At 44.1% G+C, this 24,139-nt stretch overlaps 1 protein-coding gene across 1 annotated transcript in view; it reads left to right on the plus strand.

Annotated features, from left to right (window-relative positions):
* LOC121920398 (leucine-rich repeat neuronal protein 1-like) overlaps positions 1 to 23,879 on the plus strand; it is a 41,944-nt gene extending 18,065 nt beyond the window's left edge. The window contains exon 2 of the mRNA XM_042447534.1: positions 20,833 to 23,879. Within this exon, the coding sequence (XP_042303468.1) occupies positions 20,942 to 23,479 (2,538 nt within the window). The 5' untranslated portion in view covers positions 20,833 to 20,941 and the 3' untranslated portion in view covers positions 23,480 to 23,879. The remainder of the gene's footprint in view (positions 1 to 20,832) is intronic.
* The last annotated feature ends 260 nt before the right edge of the window (positions 23,880 to 24,139 follow it).

The following is a 24,139-nucleotide window of genomic DNA, read 5'->3' on the forward strand; positions in this document are numbered from 1 at the left end:
CGGGAAAGGGGCCACGAAATGCAGCTCCTATTCCTGGTGCTACAGAGACGCCATAGGGGCTGCAGTGCATGAGCGTGCCCCTATGTGCACAGCACTATTTGGAAGCTGTGCATGAGCGACGCCATCGTGGTGTGCACCATCTGGTTGGGCACACACCAAGATCGTGCCCGGGTGCCGCGAGAAGGGCTTGCAGCATGTAAACGCTCAGCCCTTGGACAACCCTAGTTCAGGCCCAGTCCAGCACAAAGTGGCGGTCTGTACAGGCCCAAAGAAAGAAAGAGGAAACTGAGACTCATCCTGACTTACCCATGGCCACACAGTCAGTACATGATAGATATGGCCCCGATGAACTCAGACATCCCAGAAACACAGCTAGCAAACATTTCCATGCAAAATATGGTCATCCTCTAAGTGACTGCCATCCCACATAAGTCCAACATGCACACAAACACACATACTCACAAAAATAAGTAGGAATTCTGGGCTAGAGCAGTGCTACTCAAAGTGGTGCTGTGTAGGCCAGAGCTGGTCAAGGTGCCGTTGATTGTCAGGACACAGTGAATTTCCAGGAAAGACAGAAACAGTTGTATCCAATGGACAGGAACATATTGGTATCAGTCCCTGACATACTGGTTCAGCACCAAACCCAGGGAATACAACTATTTCATATGTATTTTAAAATCTGCCCTTTTGTTCTGGAACTTCAAAGAAGAGCTGGAGACCTCTGTTATGACACAGGGCAGCTATTTAAAACATGTACCACTGTGCTGCTCAGCATGGCCGTCATGCTCACTTTGAGATCATAATGAGGCACCTAAACATGTGATCGAGGCTGAGCACCTTGTTGTGACCTCACAGTGAACAACATCAGGCAGCATAGTGGGACGCTTGTGCAAACAACCGCCCCGTGTTGGAAGAAAGGGCCCCAGGTAACGGGGAGAGGTTGAGGCAGTTCTAGGGCCAGGATCCTCTAGGCTGTTCCTCGTGTATCTTGATCCATGCAGAGACCACCTGAGACCCTCTCAGGGGCATCACTAGAGCTGGTGTCACCCGGTGAGGTAACCCATAGTGTCACTTCCCCCACTGACCCATGCCACACCATACAGAATCCTTAATAATGTTTTTTGTACTGACATTACTCACTAATCATAATCCCTGCATATCACTGAATGTCATGGTAACAGTTGTGCCTAAAGAACTAGCAAAATTAAAATTATACTTTTCAATTAAAATATCACACGCACACCCTAAATGCATTTACAAGTACATAGTTTCATGTGGTTAAAGTGAAAATTTGGTAGAAGGGGATGGTTTTAAAGAAAACTTTAAAAGAATACTTTTTTAAAAATATTACATTTTGAAACTTGAAGTTTTATTTTTTTAAAAAAAAAACCTGGGTCCTCTCCTTTCTCTCCTACTGAGCCTCACCTCACACATACCATCTCTTAAGCAATTTAAAGGGACGCAAGCAAATGCCATAGGCCATTTGTGCCCAAAAGTGGATGTTTTGATGAAAAGTGGTGTCTCACACACACACTTAAGGTGTCACCTGGTGCAGTCTGTATCCCCTGCACTCCCCTAGTGATGCCACAGGACCCTCAAAGTACCTTTAAGAGGGGGGAAACTCTTAAAAATCCACTAAAATTGGCTGAAACAAAACTGGAAGCACCACAATGTCACTTACATTACAACTACTGATGATTTCACTTACATTAGAACTACTAAGAAATGCAAAGAAATGAAAAATTCCCCCTTCTGCAGTTGCCCAACTCATTGTCAGAATTAAGCTGAAAAGTTTACCTCTTGCTCCTCCATCCATCTCTTGCACATAGGCAACAATAAAACTGCTGCATGAATCTTTGCAAAGCCCATTTCTCATGCACCCCACCCATCCACCAACAAAACCCCTTCTCCCACGTCTGCTTTCTTACTCTACTATAATTTCATCTCCTTACAGCCCCCCTATCCTTAGTTTATTGATTCCCATGTGGATGCCAGCAAAGGTCCCAGGATTGAGGACTTCAGAGTTCAGTATTCTGGAACAGCTGAAAAACCTTTGTGTTGTGTTTAGTTTAAAATGCAGGAGGGACCTCTGGCAACAAAGAATGTCAACCCCTTCCAAGCTTCCCTTGCTGCTTGTTGGTTTAAAATCTTTTAGACATGGAATTTACTAATCATGGACAAAAATAAACAAAGATTCCTTTAGCCATTTGCATTTATAAAAGAACTAGTTGAGATATGTAACACCTGTTGGCTCTTTAGCATAGTCATTTAATTAATTAATGACTTTATAACTTAATTATGGAATTATGGTACAGCTCAAAGTCTAACTTAAATCAATCAATTAAGCTTGACAATAATTTTAATTAAAAGTTACTCCTCTTGGTTAGACAATTTCTAACTTTATTGGTAGCTTAATTGCTCTTAATTTGCTCTTCCTGGTGTTGTTTTCAGCTAGGGTTGCAATAGCCCAGCTGTCTGGGGATATATTTCATATTACACTTTTTGAGGGAGAGATGTAGAGTTATTTCTTCCTTTTGTGCCGTTAGCTGGAAGACATTTTATGAAGATGGAGAGGACAGGTCCCAAGGGGTTTGCAACTTAAAAATAGACACTAAGACGGAAACAACAGAGAAGTGGGAGAGAGGCAAGGGTAAATGATGTAGAAATATGGCATTATTTGAGGTATTCTCAGGCTTAGTTCCTGTGGGAGACAGGATCAAGAGTAATAGTTGGAACCTATTCCTCCTACTACCTCAAATTCCACATTCCAGTTTGTGGGAATATTGTTGTGTGTGGTGAGTGAGACCCAACAAACACTCCAATTACACAAGCAAACTGGGACATGTGTGACCAAGCAAGACCAGTGTGTCAAGATATCAAAAATTGTTAATGAGGAAGAACACAAAACCCAGAGGGGCTGCAGCAGTTTGCATTTGTCTGAGCCTTCTGGGAAGGGTAAGATTCTGTTCCCTCTTTTTCTCCCCATCCTACAGAGTTAACTACTTTTGCACTCTGAACTCAGGTCCAAAACACACTGCAGAAATAATCCAGTTTGAGACTGCTTTAACTACCCTGTATTAGAGCTAGGCAATCCTGGGAATTGTAGTTTATTGTGGCACCAGAGCACTATGACAGAGAAGGCTAAATGTCTCTCAAAACTACAGTTCCCAGAATCCCATAGCATTGAGCCAAGGCAGTAAAAGTGGTCTGGATTCTTTCTGTAGTGTGTTTTAGACCTCAATTTGCAGCAACTGAAGTAAACTGAAGGCAAAGGGGGAAGCAGTAGATGTTTAATCAAGACTGCATATGCACACACACACACACGAAAAACCTTCTTCAGCCTAACTCCCAGATTATCATGTGGATAATGAGAGCTGGAGTACGACTTTTCTTAAACCTGTGTGACAAACTGCTGCCCCTGCCAAAAACCACTCTATTCCATTCAATTACTTATGGGAGTGTTTTTCTCCTTTACAGTTTTTTACATTTTAGTACATTCAGTGGGCTTCATTTTATCCACTGGGATTTGGTTCCAGGGCTCCCTGTGGATACCAAAAGTCTGTGGACCCTCAAATCCCTATACATACAATGGTGTAGTAAATTGGCATCCCTTATATACAGTGCCAAAATCAAAGTTTGCTATTTGGAATTTATTATTTTAAAAAAACATTTTCAAGCTGTGGATACTTGAATCTGTAGATAAAGAACGAGGGGTATGGAGGGCTGACTGTATATACTGGTGAGAGCCAGCATGGAGTAGGGATTGGAGTATTGGACTAGGACTTCAGGAAACCAAAGTTCGAAGCCCAGCTCCACCATGGAAACCCATTGGGTGACCTTGGACAAGTCAAACCATTCGTTGGAGTTGACTTGAAGTCACAAAACAACAACATATATGCTGCACGAAAAAACATACAAGTAAGCACAGAACCAACATGCAGAAAGACTGTATGCGGTGTACATAACCAGGGGGGCCATGTGCCAACACTCTATGAACAAGTACGTCCTAATCTACCCATATGCAATCGGGGGGGGGGGGTGAGTGTGTAACAAGAGGGTCAGCTCAGGGACTGGATTGATGCAGAAAAAAATCAATTATGCAGGAGGCCCAATTAATATTCATAAGCCTCCGGCACCAAACTGTCAGAGACTAGGAGGGGAAATGAGAACAAGCAACTGTATGCTGGCAGCAGCATTGGGGAGAAGGAGGAAGAGGATAGGGAAGAGAAAAAGACTGTCCTTTTTCACAGGTTTCAGCTCCATTATAAAGCTTGCTTCCAATCAGCTTCTGTCCTTTAGGCAAGGATAGTAGCCCTAAACATGTCCTAAATTAGGAGGACAGTTGTGCATCTCTCCAGATGTTGTTGGACTCCCTACAGCCTCAGCCAGCATAACCTATGGTAAAGGACAATAAGAGTTGCAAACTGGGACGCGTGTGGCTGAACAACATCAGAGTGTGATCAGGATGGAGAAAGTTCCTAATGAAAAGGAAATATATAAACTTCAGCAGTTTGCTTTGGTCTGAGCCTCCTGGAAAGGGTGAGGGTCAGCCCCCTCCTCTCCCCAATGCTAACTTTACTGAGTGCAAAATAGTTTTGCACTTTGAACTCAGTTTCCAGCCATTGAAGTAATCTGAGAACAAAGGGGGGAAAGTGGGAGGAAGAGAAAGAAAGTGGGACATTTTAAAAGCAGCGGGGGAAAAGTGAGACAGCAAAGAATTAATCAGCACCCTCCCTGACAAATCAGTACAGTTGGAGGGGTACAGAGTTTCACTTCAACAATATTTAAAGGACCACATTATTCCTATTCCTGTCCTAAGGTCAGTTGCTACTTCCAGTTCAACTAGACGTGTTGAATCTGTATGTACAAGTGTTGACTCTTGCCATGGAGCAATTAATTCAATGAGTCTCCTCTGACTGGGGTTAATAATTGGATTTGAGCCCTGGTCTCCACACAAGGGCTCTTTGCATGGGTTAGAACAGACAAAGGAACAGTAAAAGGAACAGTCTGGTCTGCATGACTGGTGAAGCCCACAAATGGGTCAGGTCTGGTTTGCGGAGTGTGGTGTAGATACTCTTCTGTGGAGCCCCATCATCTGGACTTGAGAAGCTTCTCTACACACTGCCAGCCTTCATCGGTGATCAAAAAACCCTAATATTTATAGAGGTTAGCAGAACTAATGAAGGGCAAAAAGGCTACAATTGCATGAGAGCTCATCTTTCTGTATGCAAATTATTTGAGCATATCTCCACATTGAGTATGTGGAGAAATAACAGTGCCACTGTATGGTTTGGTTAGACCTCACCTGGAATAATGCGCCTAGTTCTAGGCACCACCATTCAAGGATGTGGACAAGCTGGAGCATGTCCAGAGGAAGGCGACCAAAATGGTGAAAGGTCTGGAGATTGTGCCCAGTGAGGGACAGCTCAGGAAGCTGATTATGTTTCACCTGGGGAGGAGAACATTAAGAATTGACATGGTAATCATGTTTAAATATTTGAGGGAACGTCATATGGAGAGTGGAGCAAGTTTGTTTTCTACTGCACCAGAGACTAGGACACAGAGCAATGGATGCAAACTACAAGAAAAGTGATTCTACCAAAACATTAGGATGAACCTCCTGACAATAAGAGCTGTTCAACAGTGGAATATGCTGCATCAGGGACAGAGAATAGTGCAGTATCCTTCTTTGAAGGTTTTTAAACAGAGGCTGGATGGCCATATGTTGAGAGTGCTTTGATTGTATCTTTCTGCATGGCAGGGGGTTGGACTGGTTGGCCCTTGTGGTCTCTTCCAAATGATTCTATGAAAAGGGACCACTGTCACTTTTGGCATCATTGCCCATCCATGTGTCCTATTTACCAGATTTCCTGTTTTGGGGAAATGTGGTGGGCTAACTTCAGAGCCAGAGGCACTTACAACTACGCAGTTGCCATATGGCGGACTTTTCAAAAGCTTCTTGTCATCTGCGTTACCCGCCCTGAATGCTAAGTAAAGATGCTTGGGGACAACACATAATGGTTCACACAACAAGCACTTGCAAAGATAGCAGCAAAACAGCAGATGAGCATTACATAATGACCAAAGAGAATAAAATAGCCTCCATCTGGCACAAAGTTTTGCAAAGTTACTTTTTGGGGGGCTGGGAGATTGGAGAAAACAAAATCCAAAGAATAATTTTTCCAGGCTCTGATCTGACACCTCAATGGTAACAACATTGGCTTCAAAGGGACATCTCTGCAGAAGACGTTGCTTTGCTAGAGAAAACCTGTTCTCTGTGATCATGGCCTCACCTCTGGTTGTAAGGGCATCCAAAGCAAGGCTTTTGATGACTTCATTGCCTGGACATGTTCTGGACCTCATCTAGTAAATGCCAATTAATAGATGTAAAAACATTTTTAATTAAATTTTCATATCACACTTAGTGGTTAAATTTCACAAAACAATTAACAGACATTAACCACACATAACAAAAAGCAAATACAGTGAATAATATCATATTCCTATCCCCTCCAACCATTTCAAATAATAAGTCTCTAAATATTGTAGAATGGATGGGAAAATTAATAGATTTGGCTGAATTAATAATAATAATAATAATAATAATAATAATAATAATAATAACTTTTATTTCTACCCCACTTTTTGTTAAAACAATCAAAGTGGCTTACAATATTAAAAGAATGCAACAATATATACAAAATATCCCCCTCCCTTAAAAAAAGGATTAAACAATTTAAGGTTAAAATTTATTAAAAGAAAATTCTGTAAAAACTGCCCTAAAAATTTGGCAACCTTTTACAGAGTATATAAAGAAGGAAAAGGGAGACGCTGTAAGTGTAGGTTTTGAGATATAGAAAGAAAATCTTTTCTGCATTATAAGGAAAGATAGTGTATATAATAGATTTAGTTTAGAGAGGAAGAACACTATGTATAAAATAATTTACTGTAGTCAGAAAAGAGTGGAAATCAGTTTGAAACCAATTAATAGTTTTCCGGTCCTCCAGATTTCCTAGAACTGCAAATCTCATCATTCCTTCTGCAGAAGTGACCTTTGGTTAAAATAAATTTGGTTTACATACAAAGAGTCAATTTCCCAACAGGGGAAAAAAAGGAAAGACTCAAAACTTTAGAGGAGATGAAAAGGTTGTAGTTGGTTTCTTCATAGACAATTGAATGAGAGATATATTATAGACAAAAGAAAAGTGGGTATAGATCATTCAAACACAGAAATGGGAAATTGGTTGATATCTAGCAAAAAGTCATTGGTTTCGAAGTTATATAAATTCCTCTTAAAGGTGTGCATGGAATCTGATGTGATAAAAGAAAATATGATTAAGTGGTCCCAAAATCTGGGTTATCCAATAGAGCTAAAACAATGGGAGACAACATGGAACAAAAGATTAAGATATATAGCACATTAAGACCTAAGGGAATTTTTTTGCAAAATATACTTTAGGTGGAATTTGACTCCAGAAAAGCTAACCAAGATAAATGGTAATTGTTCCAATATATGTTGGAAGTGTGGGAAAGAGAAGGGAGCAATGTATCACGTGGTGGACATGCAAAAAAGCAAAGGAGTACTGGGCAAGAATACACTACAAAATTAATGAAATTATAAATGAGAAATTACAATTTAAACCAAAAATATTTTTATTGAATGTAATAGATGAGAATGTTGAGAAAAAGCATGATAGACTATTATTTTATATGATATCAGCTGCAAGAATGGTTTTTGCAAAAGAATGGAAATCCGAAGAAATCCCAAATTTGGAAGATTGGTTAATAAAATTATTAGAAATTGCAGTTGCAATACATTGTTCCTTTCTCTTTCCCACATTTCCAACATTTACTGGAACAATTACCGTATTTAATTATTAGAAATGGATAAATTGACAAGACTTATGCAAAACCAGAAAAATTCTAAACTAATGGAAGAATGGGCATAAGTTTTGATATATCTACGTCAGAAGTGGGGAAATTCTATGATGATGTGACTTTTAAACTAATTTGAATAATTTGTAATATGATTGGGCAATAAAGCTTTATAAAATACGAGAGACTGAAGCTCGATTTAAACACATAAGAGCACAAAATCAGCATAGAAACACAGAAATAATAAAATACCGAGGAGATAGTTGTAATCTAAATAAACCAGAGAAAATATCAAGGACCTGAGGAAGGGGAAGTGATGAAAGGTAGTAGGTATATATGTCGGTAGGAATGTTGTTGTTTGTTATGTATTTGTACTGGATGTATGAGAGAAAAATGTATTTGTAAGTATGAATATTTTATTTTTTGTTGTTAATACAGTTTAAAAAAATGACTTGAAGACACACAACAATAACAGTTTGGAGGGGAAAAAACTTTAAGATCCCATTAAGTTTTCTCATTGGGACCTAAATATCCTAAGGGTATTAGTCTAATCTTGGAAGTTAAGCAGAGTCAGCCCTGGTTAGTTCTTGGATGGGAGACCACCAACAAATCCCAGGTGCTGTAGGCTACATTTCAGAGGAAGGAACTGGCAAAACCACCTAAGAAAACCCTGTGAAATTAATGAGGTTGTCATAAATTGATAGGCAACATAAGGTTTCTCATTAAGTTACATGTTACTTTTTAAGTTCCTTGAGTGTGGAGGGAGAAAATTCATCTGCCACAGTAGGAAAATGGCCTGAAATTTGAGAGAGGAACCCTTGAAAATGCCCCAAAAGTAACAAAGTACTTCTTCAATGGTGAGAGCCATTATTAGTTGGTACTGTACTTTCAAAAGGAACATAGTGCTATCCTATTTCACAGACAAACACACAGACCACAAAAGCAACATGTTACTTGTAATGCATTCCTCCCAAGTTGTGGGTACTGCCACCATGTAGCCATCTGTGGCACCCTCTGTCACAGTGTGGCACTTTCATTTCTCCCTCTTGTATTTGTCCTTAAATGGCTCCCATACAGCATGTGTGCAATGCTCAAGGTAGCCCTTAACATGATCAGTTGCCTTTGAAGGAGAAGTTGCTATAATCATGGGGGACGCCTGGAATGATCTAGGCTTAATAGGTGTGCTTTAGATGCTCATGCAGCAAGTACACAGGCAGAACATTAAAGCACAAAGCTGGATGGCACTTGTATTTCCAACTTTTGAACTGACCCATGTAGCTTTGCTTTGAAGGACAGCTTGGTCACGTTGCTGAGCACATGTTTCATCTATTGGTTTTAGCATATAAGCTGCTGTAAAAGCCAAAAACACTAGGTATTTGAGTGTGTGGTGGGTTTGCAACTATAATCAGCAACCTCGAGTACCTATCTAGGTTGTGCTGCTTTTCACATACACACACACATATTTACATAGTGCTTTCTTCTACTCTAGCCTTGAACTTTCTAACGCACCTTAAAATTGCACGTCGGTATGTGTGTGTGTACAGTAAGCCCTTGGTATCCACTGGGGTTTGGTTCCAGGACCACCCCCACCACCCCCGTTGATACCAAACTCCATGGATGCTCAAGTCCCATTGTATACAATGGCGTAGTAAAATGATATCCCTTATATAAAATGTCAAAATCAAGGCTTGCTTTTTGTGGCAGGAAATTTGGTGAATATTTCAAGCCATGTATGGTTGAATCCAGGGATGCAGAATCCGCGGATATGGAGGGCCAATAATGAAATCTGTGATCCTGTTTGCATGTTAAGATCCTTTGGCTGTACTGTTTATATCTGTTTTTAGTACTGAAACCATATTTTATCAGTGGGGGTGGTTGTCTTTCATTAGTATTAGTAAGCTTTTGTGTCAGTTATGTCTTTATTGTATTTTTTATAACTGCAATGGCCTCTGGCTCAATGCAGATAAAATTAGACTTGACTTGATTCTAACCCAGCAGACCAAACTAGATGTATCCCTTCATGCTGGCAAAGGAAATGTTTTTCTAGACTACCAGTTGACTGGGGAGATGTTCCAGCTGGTGCCTTTAAGAGCGGCGTGGCATGCAGAAATCAGACAGTGATGTTTTTCACTGCATGGCGACAAACATTATCCTCCCCTGCCTATGTTTCCTCCATCATGCCACTGTTGGAGCCAGAGTGAGCCAGGTTCAGTAACCAAAGTTGGAAAGAAATGGTCAGGTGCCCTGCACCCACCAGCAGGCCATGCCAAAACTAGAGGCAGATCTCTCTGTTTTTCTGCCTGATGGCCATGTGGGCCTCGACAGTTTGGTTGCCAGCCATTGCACCACACCCCTACATTTCTCCCATACATTCCTGAAACTTTATCAGCAGCCTCCCACCAGCAAAAGCAGGTGTTGCTTTTCCTGGTGTGAAAAGGATGGACAGGCATCGCTTGCCAAGGACAAGAATTACTGCTGGGCTGCCAAGGCTCTCTTCCACAACAATCTTTGTGCCTGCCTTTCCATCTGCTCCCTCTAGTTATAACTGACCATTGTTGCTTGTAATGGCAGGTAATTACTGAACAACAAAAGGCAAGCAAATCAGTGGGTGGAGGTTATGTTAAATCTGTTGCTTAAACAGAAGCCAGCACTTTCTGACCCTTCCAGTCTATGGACTGTTTGTTCATTTGTTGAGCCTGATGAACCAGAGGCTCCAGAGATTCAGTGATCCTCAGAGAGGATTCAGGGAGTTCCTATGTATCCAGAGATAGATATCCAATGATTTAAACATTGATCAAAAAGGGCTTTAAAAAAAGACACTCAGATACGTTTTCCCTATCCTTCCTACTCAGTTATACGGTGACTTCCATGTCAGTGGAATGGGGAATCTGCTCCAAAATGTAAAGCCACTACCCAAGGGTCTAAACCTATTTGAGGGGTAGGATTCAGCACTTTGGGTAGCTCTTTTACAGTTTGGACTGAAAGCCTGAGCATTTTCAGGGTCCCCTTGTTATGTAAGCCACCAGTCACTTGGTCAGCTATATCATTCCCACCATGCATATGGAACATATTAAGGTGCACGCACACACACGCGCGCGCACACACACACACACACGGGCACACAGGGGGGACACACTGGGGATGTGGCTTAGTGGTTAAGACACCAGTTCTGATGATCATAAGGTCAGATGGTTGACAGTTTGAGGCCCAAGTGCCATATGATGGGGTGAGCTCCTGTCACTAATCCCAACTTCTGCCAACCTAGCAATTCAAAGGGATGTAAATGCAAGTAGATAAATAGGTACCACTTTGGTGGGAAGTTAACAGCGTTTCATGCAGGCATGCTGGCCACATGATCATGGGATCATCTTTGACAATGCTGGCTCCCTTGGCTGATTAATGGAGATGATCACCATCCCCTACAATTGGAAATGACTAGACAATCTTGTCAAGGGAAAACCTTTACCTTTTTTATGCATGGGCCAGAATTCACTTAGGGGCATATACACACATAGGTTACACTACACATGGAGGGTGAAAAAGTCACGGTTGCACAATGAACACATTCTCCTGATTATGCATAGCAGCCGAAGTGATTACATAGGCAGCATATTAATCTGTGTCTTGTCTTTGCCAGTTGTGCATTGTGTATCGTGGTTATGCATCCTATACTTTCTAGTGTGATTGTGTGGTCTATACTTTCCACTGTGGTTTTGCATCATGTATTGTGTATTGGGCAATGGGCATTGTGCAATGGCACTCAGTCATTGCCATGGGTTGTTTAATGTTGCTATTCTGCAGAGGGATTACGTAGTGCTGCCATGGTGTATGTCTGCATGTGTGTATTTATGCTCTGCTAAGAGGATGCTGGATTGGGGCCATACAGTGCCATACAGTGCTATTCTACTTTCCCCATCCAAAAAAAGGGGTGGAAAGTCCACTGCAATTCCACATGCAGCTTAGAGCAATGGCTGGATAGTTCCAAGAAAAATCAGTCTGCAAGCAGTACAGTCTCAGAATCACTTTAAGTGGATAAGTTATCTCTGGCAGTCCTCTAACCCACTGGCCATTGACCTCTCGAGACCAAAACACACTTTTAACCCCAGCCCACAATGTGGCAGCCACTTTTTAATCATACATTATAGGAGTGGGGAACATTACTCCTCTATTTCCTTTGAACTACAATACTCTTCATCCCTTACAATTAGCAGTGGCTGTATTGGCTGGGGTTGTTGGGAGTTGGTTGCCAAAGATGCTTTGTCATCCTCCCTTCTGTTGAACAGGAGTGTGCAAAATGGAGCCCTAAGGCCCAGTGGCATCATATAGGAGGTGCCACTGCAGGCCACACCAGGTGATACCCCAGAGGAAAAGTGTCACTTGGTTGGGCCCTCCTTCCCCTTCGGTGCAGAAAGGGTGAATGTATGGTCTTCCTGGCTGCACCGTAGCCAGGCTGCCTCCCTCGGGAGGAAGCCCAATGATGGAGCAACAGGAGGGAGAAATACTCACCCTTCACAGGTGACATCCTCCATACCGGGTGACACCCTAGCTAGTGACACCACTGCTATGGAGACCTCAAACTCTCTGCAGCCCTTGATTCCTCCAGACTCCCTGCATTGCCCTTTTTCTACCCCCAAAATGGGGGGTCAGTTGCCCCTGTTACAAGCCCCCAGAATAAGCAATTCACCTTTTAAATAAGTTTCAGGCTCTTGTTTAAAAAAACAGCAGCAGCCATGGACCTCTGGCCACTTGTTTCATGTTCTTGGGATTTGGGGCATTTTCTCTGGTAGTCCATGTGGCCCTAAGGTGTGGTGTGCCCAGGAGCAGACATAAAATCAGCTCCTGGGCACACCACAGTGCAGAAGATGTGGCTATGGCAGTGCTGATGAGGCCCACTTTAAATGAGCCCACAGTGCAAGGCTGTGGGTCATCCTCTATCCCCTGAAGACACAGTGCTTTCTTCTGACCCCCCTGTCACCCTTACAAGAAGAGTGGTTAAAGAGACCTGGAGAGCCAGATTCATCACTTTAGAAGTGCCACTAATGGCCAAAGTGTGCTTCTATATGATTAGTTTCACCTCAGTTAGATACCAGAAGTGCATGTGGAGGGGGAGTTTTTTGCAGCTCAAATTCCCTACTTTGGCCTTAAATGGGGAAGTTCATGCTCAGGGGTCCGAAGTGCCTCCCAGATCTTGGAGGACAAAGCTATCTGCTTTTCCCTAAACTCTGCCTGCTCCTCTCAAGACCATCAGAGAACCAAGTCCTGTGGCCCATGTTGAAGAAAGATCCAGCAGAGTGGGGCAAAGTGCCATCTTCTCATTTGCCTCCTTTAGCTAAATGTCTTGAGGCATATATTCTGTTCTTGAGCATTTGAATGCAAGAACAAAAAAACCTGTATTGCATTCAGTCGTTTTCCTTGTGAAGGCCTGTGTCTTCAGGGAGTTTATCAGCCAGGCCTGTCCACACCATTAGGCTGGTTTAAGCTGTTGCATCTGGCAGCCAGTTTGAGCTGTCATGAAATAGCAGCAAATGTTAATTGCATTTCTCCTTCTTGTTGCTGTGTATCTGCTCCCAAGGAGAGGCGCTTGTGAGATTTTCTGCCTAAAGTGCCAAAATATCTTGGCCACCCTTAGGTACTATGCACCATGTCAGCAAGGAACATCTAAAACTGCCATATACCAGGTCAAACTGCTGAACTTTCAGACAACATACCACCAACCAAAAAAAAGTGTTTTTAAAACAGGGAGAGCCCACATGGAGTAGTGGTTTAAACTTTGGACTGTAACTCTGGAGACAAGGGTTTGAATCCACACTCGGCCATGGAAGCCCACTAGGTGATCTTGGGCAAGTCACACTCCTGTCTCACCCTCAGAGGAAGGCAAAGGCAAACCCTCTCTGAATAAAACCTGCCAAGAAAACCCTGTGTTAGGTTTGTCAACAGTTAAAAACTGTTGAATGGTGGTGGTGAATTGGTTAGGCAGTTGCAATAAATTGCCAAGTCAGCTTCTAGAATTCTGCATACTTAGGCTTCCTAAGCTATGAAAATGATTCAGTGCAATTCTTGTGGCCCTTAGGGTTGCCACCACAGGCTTGAAACGTGGATTCCCCCCATCTGCTGACTGCATGCTAGGCCCACTTCCCAAATAACTGATGCCAAAAGTGCAAGGGGAAATTCTTTCCCGCTCTTGTACTGGTGGGCCAGAGAAGAAGTCCCTTCCACTTCCTGCAGGGCTTCTCCCCAACCTACTTTCCCTAAATAGATTCCCAATCAAAAGCTTGCTTCGTGACCAGCCTCACAGCAACCGTCCCCATGAAGCTGTCAGTTTGGAACAAGGGAGAGTTGGGGACAAGAGGGGCTGTGAGGTCAGGAGGAAGAACATTGGTGATGCGGGGGGGGGGAGAAGAGAGATGCCCTCTTTGCAGGCTTGATCAGCACCAGTGAGGCAGCCACCCTGAACAGATGTCCCCTGCCTTGTCACCATGATCGGAACAAGAGAAACAACCGGAGTGAGGACAAAGGATCAGGATCAGATGGAGCCTCTTTTGGATCAATGGCAACACTGGCGTTGTCCTCCAACCCTTCACCTTCACTAATACAATCCTTCTTAAAGTCCCTGTCCCTCTCTGCCACACCGCCCCCTTCTTTCTCTCTTTTTTTCCTAGCTTTGGCACATCTCTATTTTTAGCTTCCCCTTCACGACGTTTGGCTGCTGTTGCTGCTCTCGGCCCTCGTGCAAATGAGCTCACGCTCTGCCTCACACGACTCACTCACAGCACCATCCAGGCTTGGTGCCAGTTCATTAGCCAGAGGGTGGCAGTGGCAGAAGGACAGGAAACTGGGGATCTCAAATCCCCTCGCCTCCACCAGGCCGGCCCTATCTGGTGCCTCATGCAAGGTGCCCATGCTGCATGACAGTTAGTGCATCAGGCTATGAATGGGAGAAAGAGAGAGAGAGACTCAGGCTCCGATCTTCACTCTGGCCATGCAGATCAGTGAGACAGCTTGGAACAGTTGCTCTCTCCATGTAAAACCTCCCTCGCAGGGTTGTTGAGAGGATAAAATGAAGAGAGGGAAGAGGAATAAAGACAATTGTCTTGGCCTCCTTCAAGAAAAAGTATTATATAGTTGTACTGTGTGTGTGTGTGCGCGTGCGCACGCCTACGAGTCGCCTAGGGACTGATGGCAAACCCATGAATTTCATAGGGCTTTCTTAGGCAAGGAAGATTCAGAGATGGTTTTGCTACTTCCGTCTTCTGAAACATAGCCTGGTATATTATGATAGCCATCTTTAAATATCTGAATGAACATCATGTAGAAGATGGAATGAGCTTTTTTTCTGCTGTTCCAGAAACAAATAGATTCAAATCAGGAGAAAAAGAGATTCCACCTAAACACTAGGAAGAACCTCTTTGCTGTTCAAGGGTGCAATAGATTGCCTCGTAGAGTGGTGAACTCTCCTTTGGAGATCTAAACAGAGGTTGGATAGGCGTCTTTTTGGAGGCTGTAGCTGTATAATCCTGCCTGGCAGAGGGTTGGACTAGATTATCTTTGTGTCTTTTTCCATCTTCACTTCACACATTATGACTGGAGCCCTCTCACAGGTTCAGAATTGGGCAGTCCAAGATGCGATTAGCAACCCTTTTCTTCTCCCACCCCTCCCCAGTAATGTGCTCTGAATAAACCCCACTCCTTTGCTGCTGGGAATCATGTCCTCCTATCCTTCCCTTCCTCAAGATTGATGCCAGGGGGCCTGTCAGGCAGGACCCAGCTGTGCTACATGCCCATTTATCTAGGTCATCCATTACCCAGCAGGCCCCACTGCTGCCGCTGCTGCCAGTACCACTTGGACAAATCCCATCCCACACAGATGAGACAGATCAACAGCACCAGAGTTCAGGAGCCGGTCATTGAGTTTTATCCCTAAAGATGAGGAAAGGGGGCACCCAGGAACATGCAATCCTCACCCTAAAGCTTCCCAAAGAAGGGCAGAAGCCTCCACACCTCCACCAGCTGTTTTCCTCAGGATTAATCCAGGACAGCTTGTGTAAAAATGGGTGGAACTGGTCATGATTTCATAGCCACCAGTGCTTCATTAAAGAAATAATATATATTTCCTCACGCCATTTCTTTTTGTATCAACAGATTTCTTTTGAAACCTCTGCATTATTAACTGAGACATGTCCATTGTTGCTGCTGTGTGCTTCTAAGTCCTTTTTGACTTATGCAGACCCTAAGGCAAACCTATCATGGGGCTTCCTTGGCAAGATTTCCTCCCTTTGTCATTCCCTTACTCTAAGGCTGAGAGAGTGTGACTTGCCCAAGGTCACCCAGTGGGTTTCAAGACCGAGTTGGGAATCGAACCCTGGTCTCTAGAGTTGTAGTCCAATACTCAACCATCACACCATTCTGGATCTCTTGAGATACACCCCTATTGCCTTATTTTTTAAATTATTATTATTATTATTCCTACACCTACTTTGCCTCTCAATCCTAAAAGAGGTCCCAAGGTGGCTACTGGGGGCTGGTATTTTCTATGTCACTGGGGTTGTTAATCCACTCCAGGTTTTCTTTAAATTTTAAAGTAGCTTTCCATGGTGCTGGTCTAATTTGGGGGATAGAGTTCAGCACCTTGGATAGCTTGTTTGGCCTTCAAATTAAACCCCAGAGGAAATTCACTGCTTATGAATTCACTGCCATGGAAGCCACCAGTGGCTGTTCCCAACAATTAAAATTATTCAGAATTTAAAATGGCCACGGCCACAGAAGACCACTGGGCATCACAAAACATGCGCAGGGGATATTAGTAAAACCAGTGGTGTTCAAACTTTTTACCTTTGCCCTCCCCTTTTTTTTACATCTACATGCAGACTTCATATCCTCCCATTCAACATAGTATATGAATATTTTGTTTATTTACTGTGCTTATTTTCATTTGCATACTCATGTATATTCATATTTTAACATTTTACAAGGAAATAACACCCATTCAAATTAGAAAGTTTTATTTAAGTAAATGTGATATTTAACTCAACACATGTGTAAATAATACAAATTAAAAAGTCTGGGAAGAGGAGGAGAGATAGAGCCTCCAAGTCTTGGTTCCTACTTAAATCACTCACACACACCCCAGGTGTCCCATCCCACCTTATGAACATCATTGAGCTAAACATTAACAAGGCATGCTAACAATCACTTTTCTGCTGCTCCAGAGAATAGGACCCAGAACAATGGATGCAAGCTACAGGAAAGGAGATTCCACCTCAACAATAGGAGGAACCTCCTGACAGTAAGGGCTGTTCAACAGTGGAAGTGTAGTGGAGATCTTTAAACAGAGGCTGGATGGCCGTATGTTGGGGGTGCTTTGATTGAGAGTTCCTACATGGCAGGAGGTTGGACTGGATAGCCCTTGTGGTCTCTTCCAACTCTAGTATTCTATAATTCTATGATCCCCATACCAGAATATCAGAACATCTAAAAGCCCAAGCAAAAATAATAATAATAAGGGCTTCATATGGTGTTAGAAGGAAGCAGACCGTGGCCAGACAAATCAGTCTGGAGAAGGAATTGCTGAGTAGACAGTGTCTCAAGTCATCACCCAGCTTAGCTCAGGTGATCTCTGCAAGGTATGAAGAAAGTTCTTCTAAGACCACTTGAGAGCTTGGGAAAACTCATATAAGTGCAAGTGGTTCTTCAAGTATACAGACTTAAACCATACAGAGCTTTTAAATCAGTGACAGGGAATGTATGGTCCTCCAGATGCTCTTTGACTGAAACTCCCATCAATCCTCAGCTTTTACTATGCTGGGTGAAAAGCATATAGTTCATTCCCATCTGGATGGCCACATATTCTTCAGCCCTGCTTGGAAGGTCAAACTTATACTGGACAGCACATCTGTTTCCAACTGTGTCCCCTTGCCTCCAGCCAACACCTGGATAGAGAAGGGTATGACATTTATTCCACATGAATTGTTTTGCTGCTCTTTGGATCATGAAGATCTCAACTATCTGATGAGCAGCACTGAAATTTTAGCCCTTTTTATGTCACAGAGTGGGATCCAATGAAGTAGACACAACCAAAATGAGGGACAAGCAGGAACAAAGCACTTTAAAGCACAGATAAGCAATACCAGTGGTTAGTGAACATCCATGGAAAGATTCACAAGTGTGGCTCTGTGTGTTTAAATCTCTTCAGAAGCATGGTTGTTCATTGGCTGCTAAAGCTGCATCTGCACCGCAGAAATAGTCCAGTTTGACACCACTTTAAAGGCCACAGCTCAGTGCTATGAAATTTTGGGAACTGGAGCTTGTACTGGTTGTAAAAGTCCCATCCCAACTAAACAATGTGCAGGATTTTCTATTTTGTGCCTTTTTAAAAAAAAAAAGTTTGTTTTTAACTATTTTTAATTTTTTTTAATCGTTCAATCACTTTTTAACTTTTTTATTTTGAGAATTTTTAACTATGTTTTTTTTAATTGTTGTAAACTGCCTTGAGTCTCAAGTGGGAGAAAAGCAGGATAATAATAATAAGAGTGATGATGGTGATGATGATTAATCCCTGGAATGTAGGATATTTCTAGAAACATGGCTTGTCATGAAAGGAAGAGAAAAACGTCATTGATAAAACTTTTGCCTTCTACACAGTCATTCAGTATACAGAAAGCCTTGTCCTCTTTTGGATTTAGCCACTGCATCTTACAAAAGGAAGGATGAAAACCTGCTCTCTTTTTTTGTGTGTCATCTTAAATTCCTCTTAAACAGAACAGACAGCCGTAAAAGTAGGAGCAGAACTTTGTCTGCGCAGCCAAGGCTTATCCAGATTTTTTTTCAAAGCAAGAATTTGACTGATCACAGCAGTGATGGTGAAGATGCAGTGCTTCAACTATATGCCAGGAGTGCAGAAACATATAATTCATCTTGGTTTGATTTGTGATTGGTGTGTGGAGTTGGACATCTTTGGAGATACGTTTTTTACATTTCTGTTTAATCATACAGTTGTATTGTTTGCAAACTTTTTGTACTTTAACCATTGTACCTCCTCGGGGCGGGGGGGGGGGGGTAATTTAAAAGGCTACACTTTTTAAGAGGAAGTGGGAAGAATCTGTGGCTTAAATCCTTGTTAAACCCCAAAAGAATATATCCATTGAACCAATAGAACCCTATAGAATCCTGGGATTTGTAGTTTGGTGAAGCACCGGAGTTCTCTGACAGACCTTTGGCTTTTAAAATAGCCTGCTTTAAAAATAATGTTTTGTTTGTTCTGTTTTTATATTGTAGCTTAATTGTATCTTGCCTTTGGATGCCCAGTGAGCAGAAAATTTATTTGTAAATCTATTTAATAAATAAAACAACAAGACTTCCCTGAGGGATTAAAATACTGTATTTGGAAACATTCTGTGATGCCACAGGTCAGCTAGTAGTTTGCAAATAGGTCTTATTTGGAGAAATCTAAAGTAGTGTTCTAGCAGCTGTGATCTTCACAGTTCTGTGGCATCACTTGAACCAATGGCTGAGAGGTTTTTCAAACTGCCAGTCGGTATTTTTCATCAAATTTTGCCCTTGCTACAAGTTCTTCTGGCCTTGGGACACACTCAGAAAACCAGCATTCATTTATTCATTCACTCACTTGGCAAACCTACAAATTATCTGCAAAATGATAGCACTTCATCATTCTGAGATCAGAAAGGTGGTCTTAGCCACATAGATAGTTTGAATGTTGGACTAGGACATTGGGAGGCCAGGGTTCAAATCACCACTCAGCCATGGAAACCCCCCAGAGGATCTTGGGCAAGGCACACTCTCTCAGCCTCAGAAGAAGGGGAGGGCAAAAATCCCTTCTCAGCAAATTCAGTCAAGAAAACCCAGTGATAGGATCACCTTCAGTTTGCCAGAAGTCAGAAATGACTTGAAGGCACACAACAACAACATCACCAACAATTAGGTGTCCTGAAATGCCATCTACCAGAATTCACCAATAGGGTATAGATCTGGGGGCTCAGAATGGAACCCTGTGTGCCAAGGGATGGACGTTCTGTATGGACACATATTTTTCTCATTGGGAAATTAAGAGAATGGCATGCTTAAACAACATCAGTAACTGAGTAGTGGTAGGATGAGATCTTCTGGATTCTCTTCTTACAAGTGATTTTGTAGGCTCAGAAGAACAAATGTGTGAAGTGAAGGAGAAAAAGACAGGTTGTGGGAGAGAACTCGCCCTAGAAGCCAAGATGACTAAACTGAGAGTGTTGTACTTTGACCGTATCATAAGAAGACATTATTCACTAGAAGAGACAATAATTCTTGATGTAAGGTGGAAGGCAGTAGGAAAAGAGCAAGACTACATTGCAGATGGATAGACACAATCAAGGAAGCCACAGCTGCCCTGAGTCTGCAAGACATGAGCAGAACTGTTAAAGATAAGGTGACTTAGAGGTCTCTCATTCATAGGGTCACCATAAGTCAATGTCAACTTGATGGCAGTTAACAAGAACAAATGAGAGAGCTACAATAAACAGCCAATGGTTTACCAGTGGACCATTGCAAAATCTCCTGCTACAGTCTGGTCCTCCTAATGTTCTTGGACTACAATTCCTAGAACTCCTCACCATGGCTAACACTGGCCAGGGCTGCTGAGGGTGCAGCCTGGCAACATCTGGAGAGCCACAGTTTGTCCACTCTTGGCATAATTTCAATTGCTAGTCTCAACCAGAGTTGACCCACTGAATAAATGAGATGTACATACATGTTCTCGTACTACACGGCTACTGTTTTAATACATCCACAGTACTGTAGTTGAAACTGGCTGTTGGATTTTAGCCATTGTTTCCTACAAAAATGGGGTCTTGAAACCACTGTGTGTGTGTGTATGCCATACAGAGAGAAAGTGAATGAGAAAGAGAGTGCATGCAAACTTATGTTCCCTGTATGTCTGGGCTTATCTCTTCTATTTTTCTCTTCTAGAGATGACCTTGCTTCTTGGGCAGCCCTAAGTCAACCTCTGACAGACCAGTTTCTCTTCTGAGACCCTGGACCGTGGGTAGGCAAAGGGAGTTCCTCTGTGGAGAGCACAATGTCCTGCTTCCCCCACTGTGCCCTGCTGATGCTACTCCTACAAGGCTTGCCCGCTAGTCCTCACCCTTGCCCACCCCAGTGTGTCTGTGAGACCCGCCCATGGTTCACCCCACAGTCTGTCTACCATGAAGCCCGCACCGTGGACTGCAATGACCTCCTCCTGACCCAAGTGCCAAGCAATCTCTCCTCAGACACCCAGGTCCTTCTCCTGCAGAGCAATAAGATCTCTCAGGTCAATGGAGAGCTCCAGCACTTGTCCAACTTGACTGAGCTCGACCTCTCCCAGAATCATTTCTCCAGAATCAGTGACGCTGGGCTAGCCAACCTTTCCCACCTCATTACCCTTTACTTAGAGGAAAACCAGGTGGAGGAGCTGCCAGACCACTGCTTGAGCGACCTGGCATCCCTTGAGGAACTGTACATCAACCACAACCGCATCTCCTCCATCCAGCCATTGGCCTTTGCTGGCCTGACCAGCCTGCTCCGGCTGCACCTAAATGCCAATCGCCTCCCTACTATTGACCATCGCTGGTTCCTCTCACTCCCCAATTTGGAAATCCTGATGATCGGAGAGAACCCCATCTCCCAGTTGACTGGTGGGAGCTTCCAACCACTGGGCCGACTTCACAGCCTGGTTTTAGCTGGAATGGAGCTCAGCGAAATCCCCTCCAATGCTTTCCAAGGCCTGGACTACTTGGAAAGCTTGTCCTTTTATGATAACCATCTTTCCCACATTCCCACCCAAGCTCTGAAAGGCCTGCCTCTGTTGAAGTTCCTGGACCTCAACAAGAACCCCATCACAGAGGTCCAGGCAGGTGACTTCAAGGACATGCTGCACCTGGAAGAGCTGAGCCTCAACGGCATGGAGGAACTTACTGGCATCCACAGAGGAGCCTTTGAGAATCTTCCAGAGTTGGCCAAGCTTGAGCTGTGTAACAACCCACGTCTCTCCTACTTACACCCAGGGGCCTTCCAGGGAGTGCCAGTCCTTCGCACCCTGCTAGTGAGTAATGCTGCCCTCAGTCTTCTCCCACTAGGCCTAATGGGGGCCTTGCCGGCTTTGGCTGAGCTCAATCTGTATGGAAACCCCCTGCGCTGTGATTGCCCAAAGGCCTGGGAACCACTAGTCACAGGTCATATCCGATTGATTGAGTCTCAGAATACTGTCTGTTTCTCACCTCCAGAAGCTGCTGGACAAGAGCTCCAAGAAGCAGTGAAGAGTGCCATAGGAGGAACCTGCCTACCAGAGATCACCTCCAAGGACCTGCTAGAACGGCTGGAGATATCATCTGGCTCAACGGCAGCTCTTGATTGCCAGGCCAGCTCAGAGCCACCACCCCAATTCCACTGGATAGCCCCATCTGGGGAGAAAGTTACGACAGGGTCTGGGAGGCTGCATCTCAGGGCAGGAGGAACCCTGGAGATCAGCACAGTCAGCTCAGCAGACTCGGGTGTCTATACCTGTGTAGCAAGGAATGATCTGGGTTCAACCAGTCGCAGCGTGACTCTTGTCGTGATTGGCGAAAGGACCATCAATCCTGTCAGGCTGCTCGTCCTTGCAAAGAAGGTCCAGTCTCACTTTGTGGTGGTGGAGTGGACGACATCCTTTATGGAAGGGCAGAAAAATGAGAGGGGTAGTGAGCCAGCCACACCACATCCCCCGGCTCTGCCAGTGTGGTCATCGGCCACTATGCGCATCCACAACCCCCACCTGAGCTACACGGCACGGGTCCCTGTGGGTATCCAGGAATTCAATCTCACGCACTTGCAACCTGCCACCCGTTACGAGATCTGCCTTACTGTTGTGTCCTCTGTTCCCAAGTCCTCAGTTGCTGGTGGGTACACAGACATCCCCACATCCACAGCAACCTCTGCAAGTGCTTTGGAATCTTCTGTTAGTTCTCTGGAAACAGCCTTTGCAACTACAGAGGCTTCTGTGTCTTTTCCAGGTTCCTGGAGCACCTCCAAAGGGTCTCCAGCCTCATTCATGGCTCACCTCTTAGCAACGGTGGTCTCTTCCTCAGCTTCCAGAGCTTCATCAGCACCCTCTACTGGTCCCCCAGCAATGCCAACCACTGTGCCACCCATCTGGCAACTGCCTCGCACACAGCGCTCTTGCCTCAATGTCACCACCAAGGAGGCCTCGCTGTCTGTGGAGCTGGTGGGAGGCTGGGCAGGAGGGGCAGCCCTGGCAGCCATCACTGGCTCCTTGTTAGCCGCCCTGAGTGCTGTGCTTCTGCTCCTCTGCGCCTCGCGTCGGCTCAAGGAAAAAGGGTGCCGCCATTCACTCAAGAAGTACATGCAACACGCAGCAGCCATTCCCCTTAATGAGGTCTACCCACCGCTGATCAGCCTGTGGGATGCCGAGGGAGACCCGCCAATGCCAATGGCTCCGCTGACACAATTGGCCCCACCCATCATGCCAATTGCTCCGGCTCCTCCTGCCGCCACCACGATGGGTGGGCCCAGTCTCCTGCTGCCGCCCCCTCCTAGCCAGATTGACACTTCCAAGACCTATCTGTGGCAACAGCCATGAATTTCAACATGGTGAGGTGGGCAGGCACTCGCACCTCTTCGTCCAGCCATGGACAGGAAAACCTCCCCTCCCCACGGATTTTTTAGGGTATAAAGAGTGGGGCTTCCAGGCCTTCCCAAATCCATAGCCTCCTTGCCTCCTACCTTTTCTGCACTCTCTCTCTCTCTCTGTTTCACACACACACACACACATGCCACAACTCCATGTCCCACCTGTAGGCAGCACCAGAAGCCTGGGATGCAGGTTGTTTTCTTTTCTTTTGTTAAAAATCCAAGGTCTCACTGTGTAGTCGTAGCCAAAAATAGGGAGGGGAGGATCAGGCAGAGGATGACTGGGGCCCCTGGGACAGTGTAGCCCCTGGGGGGCAGGAAACAAACAATTTTGAATAAAGTTATAGTTGGACAACACCAAAAGTGTCTGAGTGTGTTTGTTGGAGCAGAAACAGTCTCGGAACATCCCTTCACCCCACTGAGCAATTATACAAGATAATCAGCCCTCTCACAGAAAGGAAACACACAAGTGAGAGAGAGCTTTCACCAAAGAAGGTTGAGATGCTCCCATCTGGTGGACATTTCAGGGGTAACAAGTCTGCTTTTCCTGCTGGGCTGATTAGAGGCTTTGACATGAAAGTACATGTAAAAGGGATCTAGGAATCAAGTA

The sequence above is a fragment of the Sceloporus undulatus genome, chromosome 2 (genome assembly GCF_019175285.1).
Source record: "Sceloporus undulatus isolate JIND9_A2432 ecotype Alabama chromosome 2, SceUnd_v1.1, whole genome shotgun sequence".
Lineage (NCBI taxonomy): Eukaryota > Metazoa > Chordata > Lepidosauria > Squamata > Phrynosomatidae > Sceloporus > Sceloporus undulatus.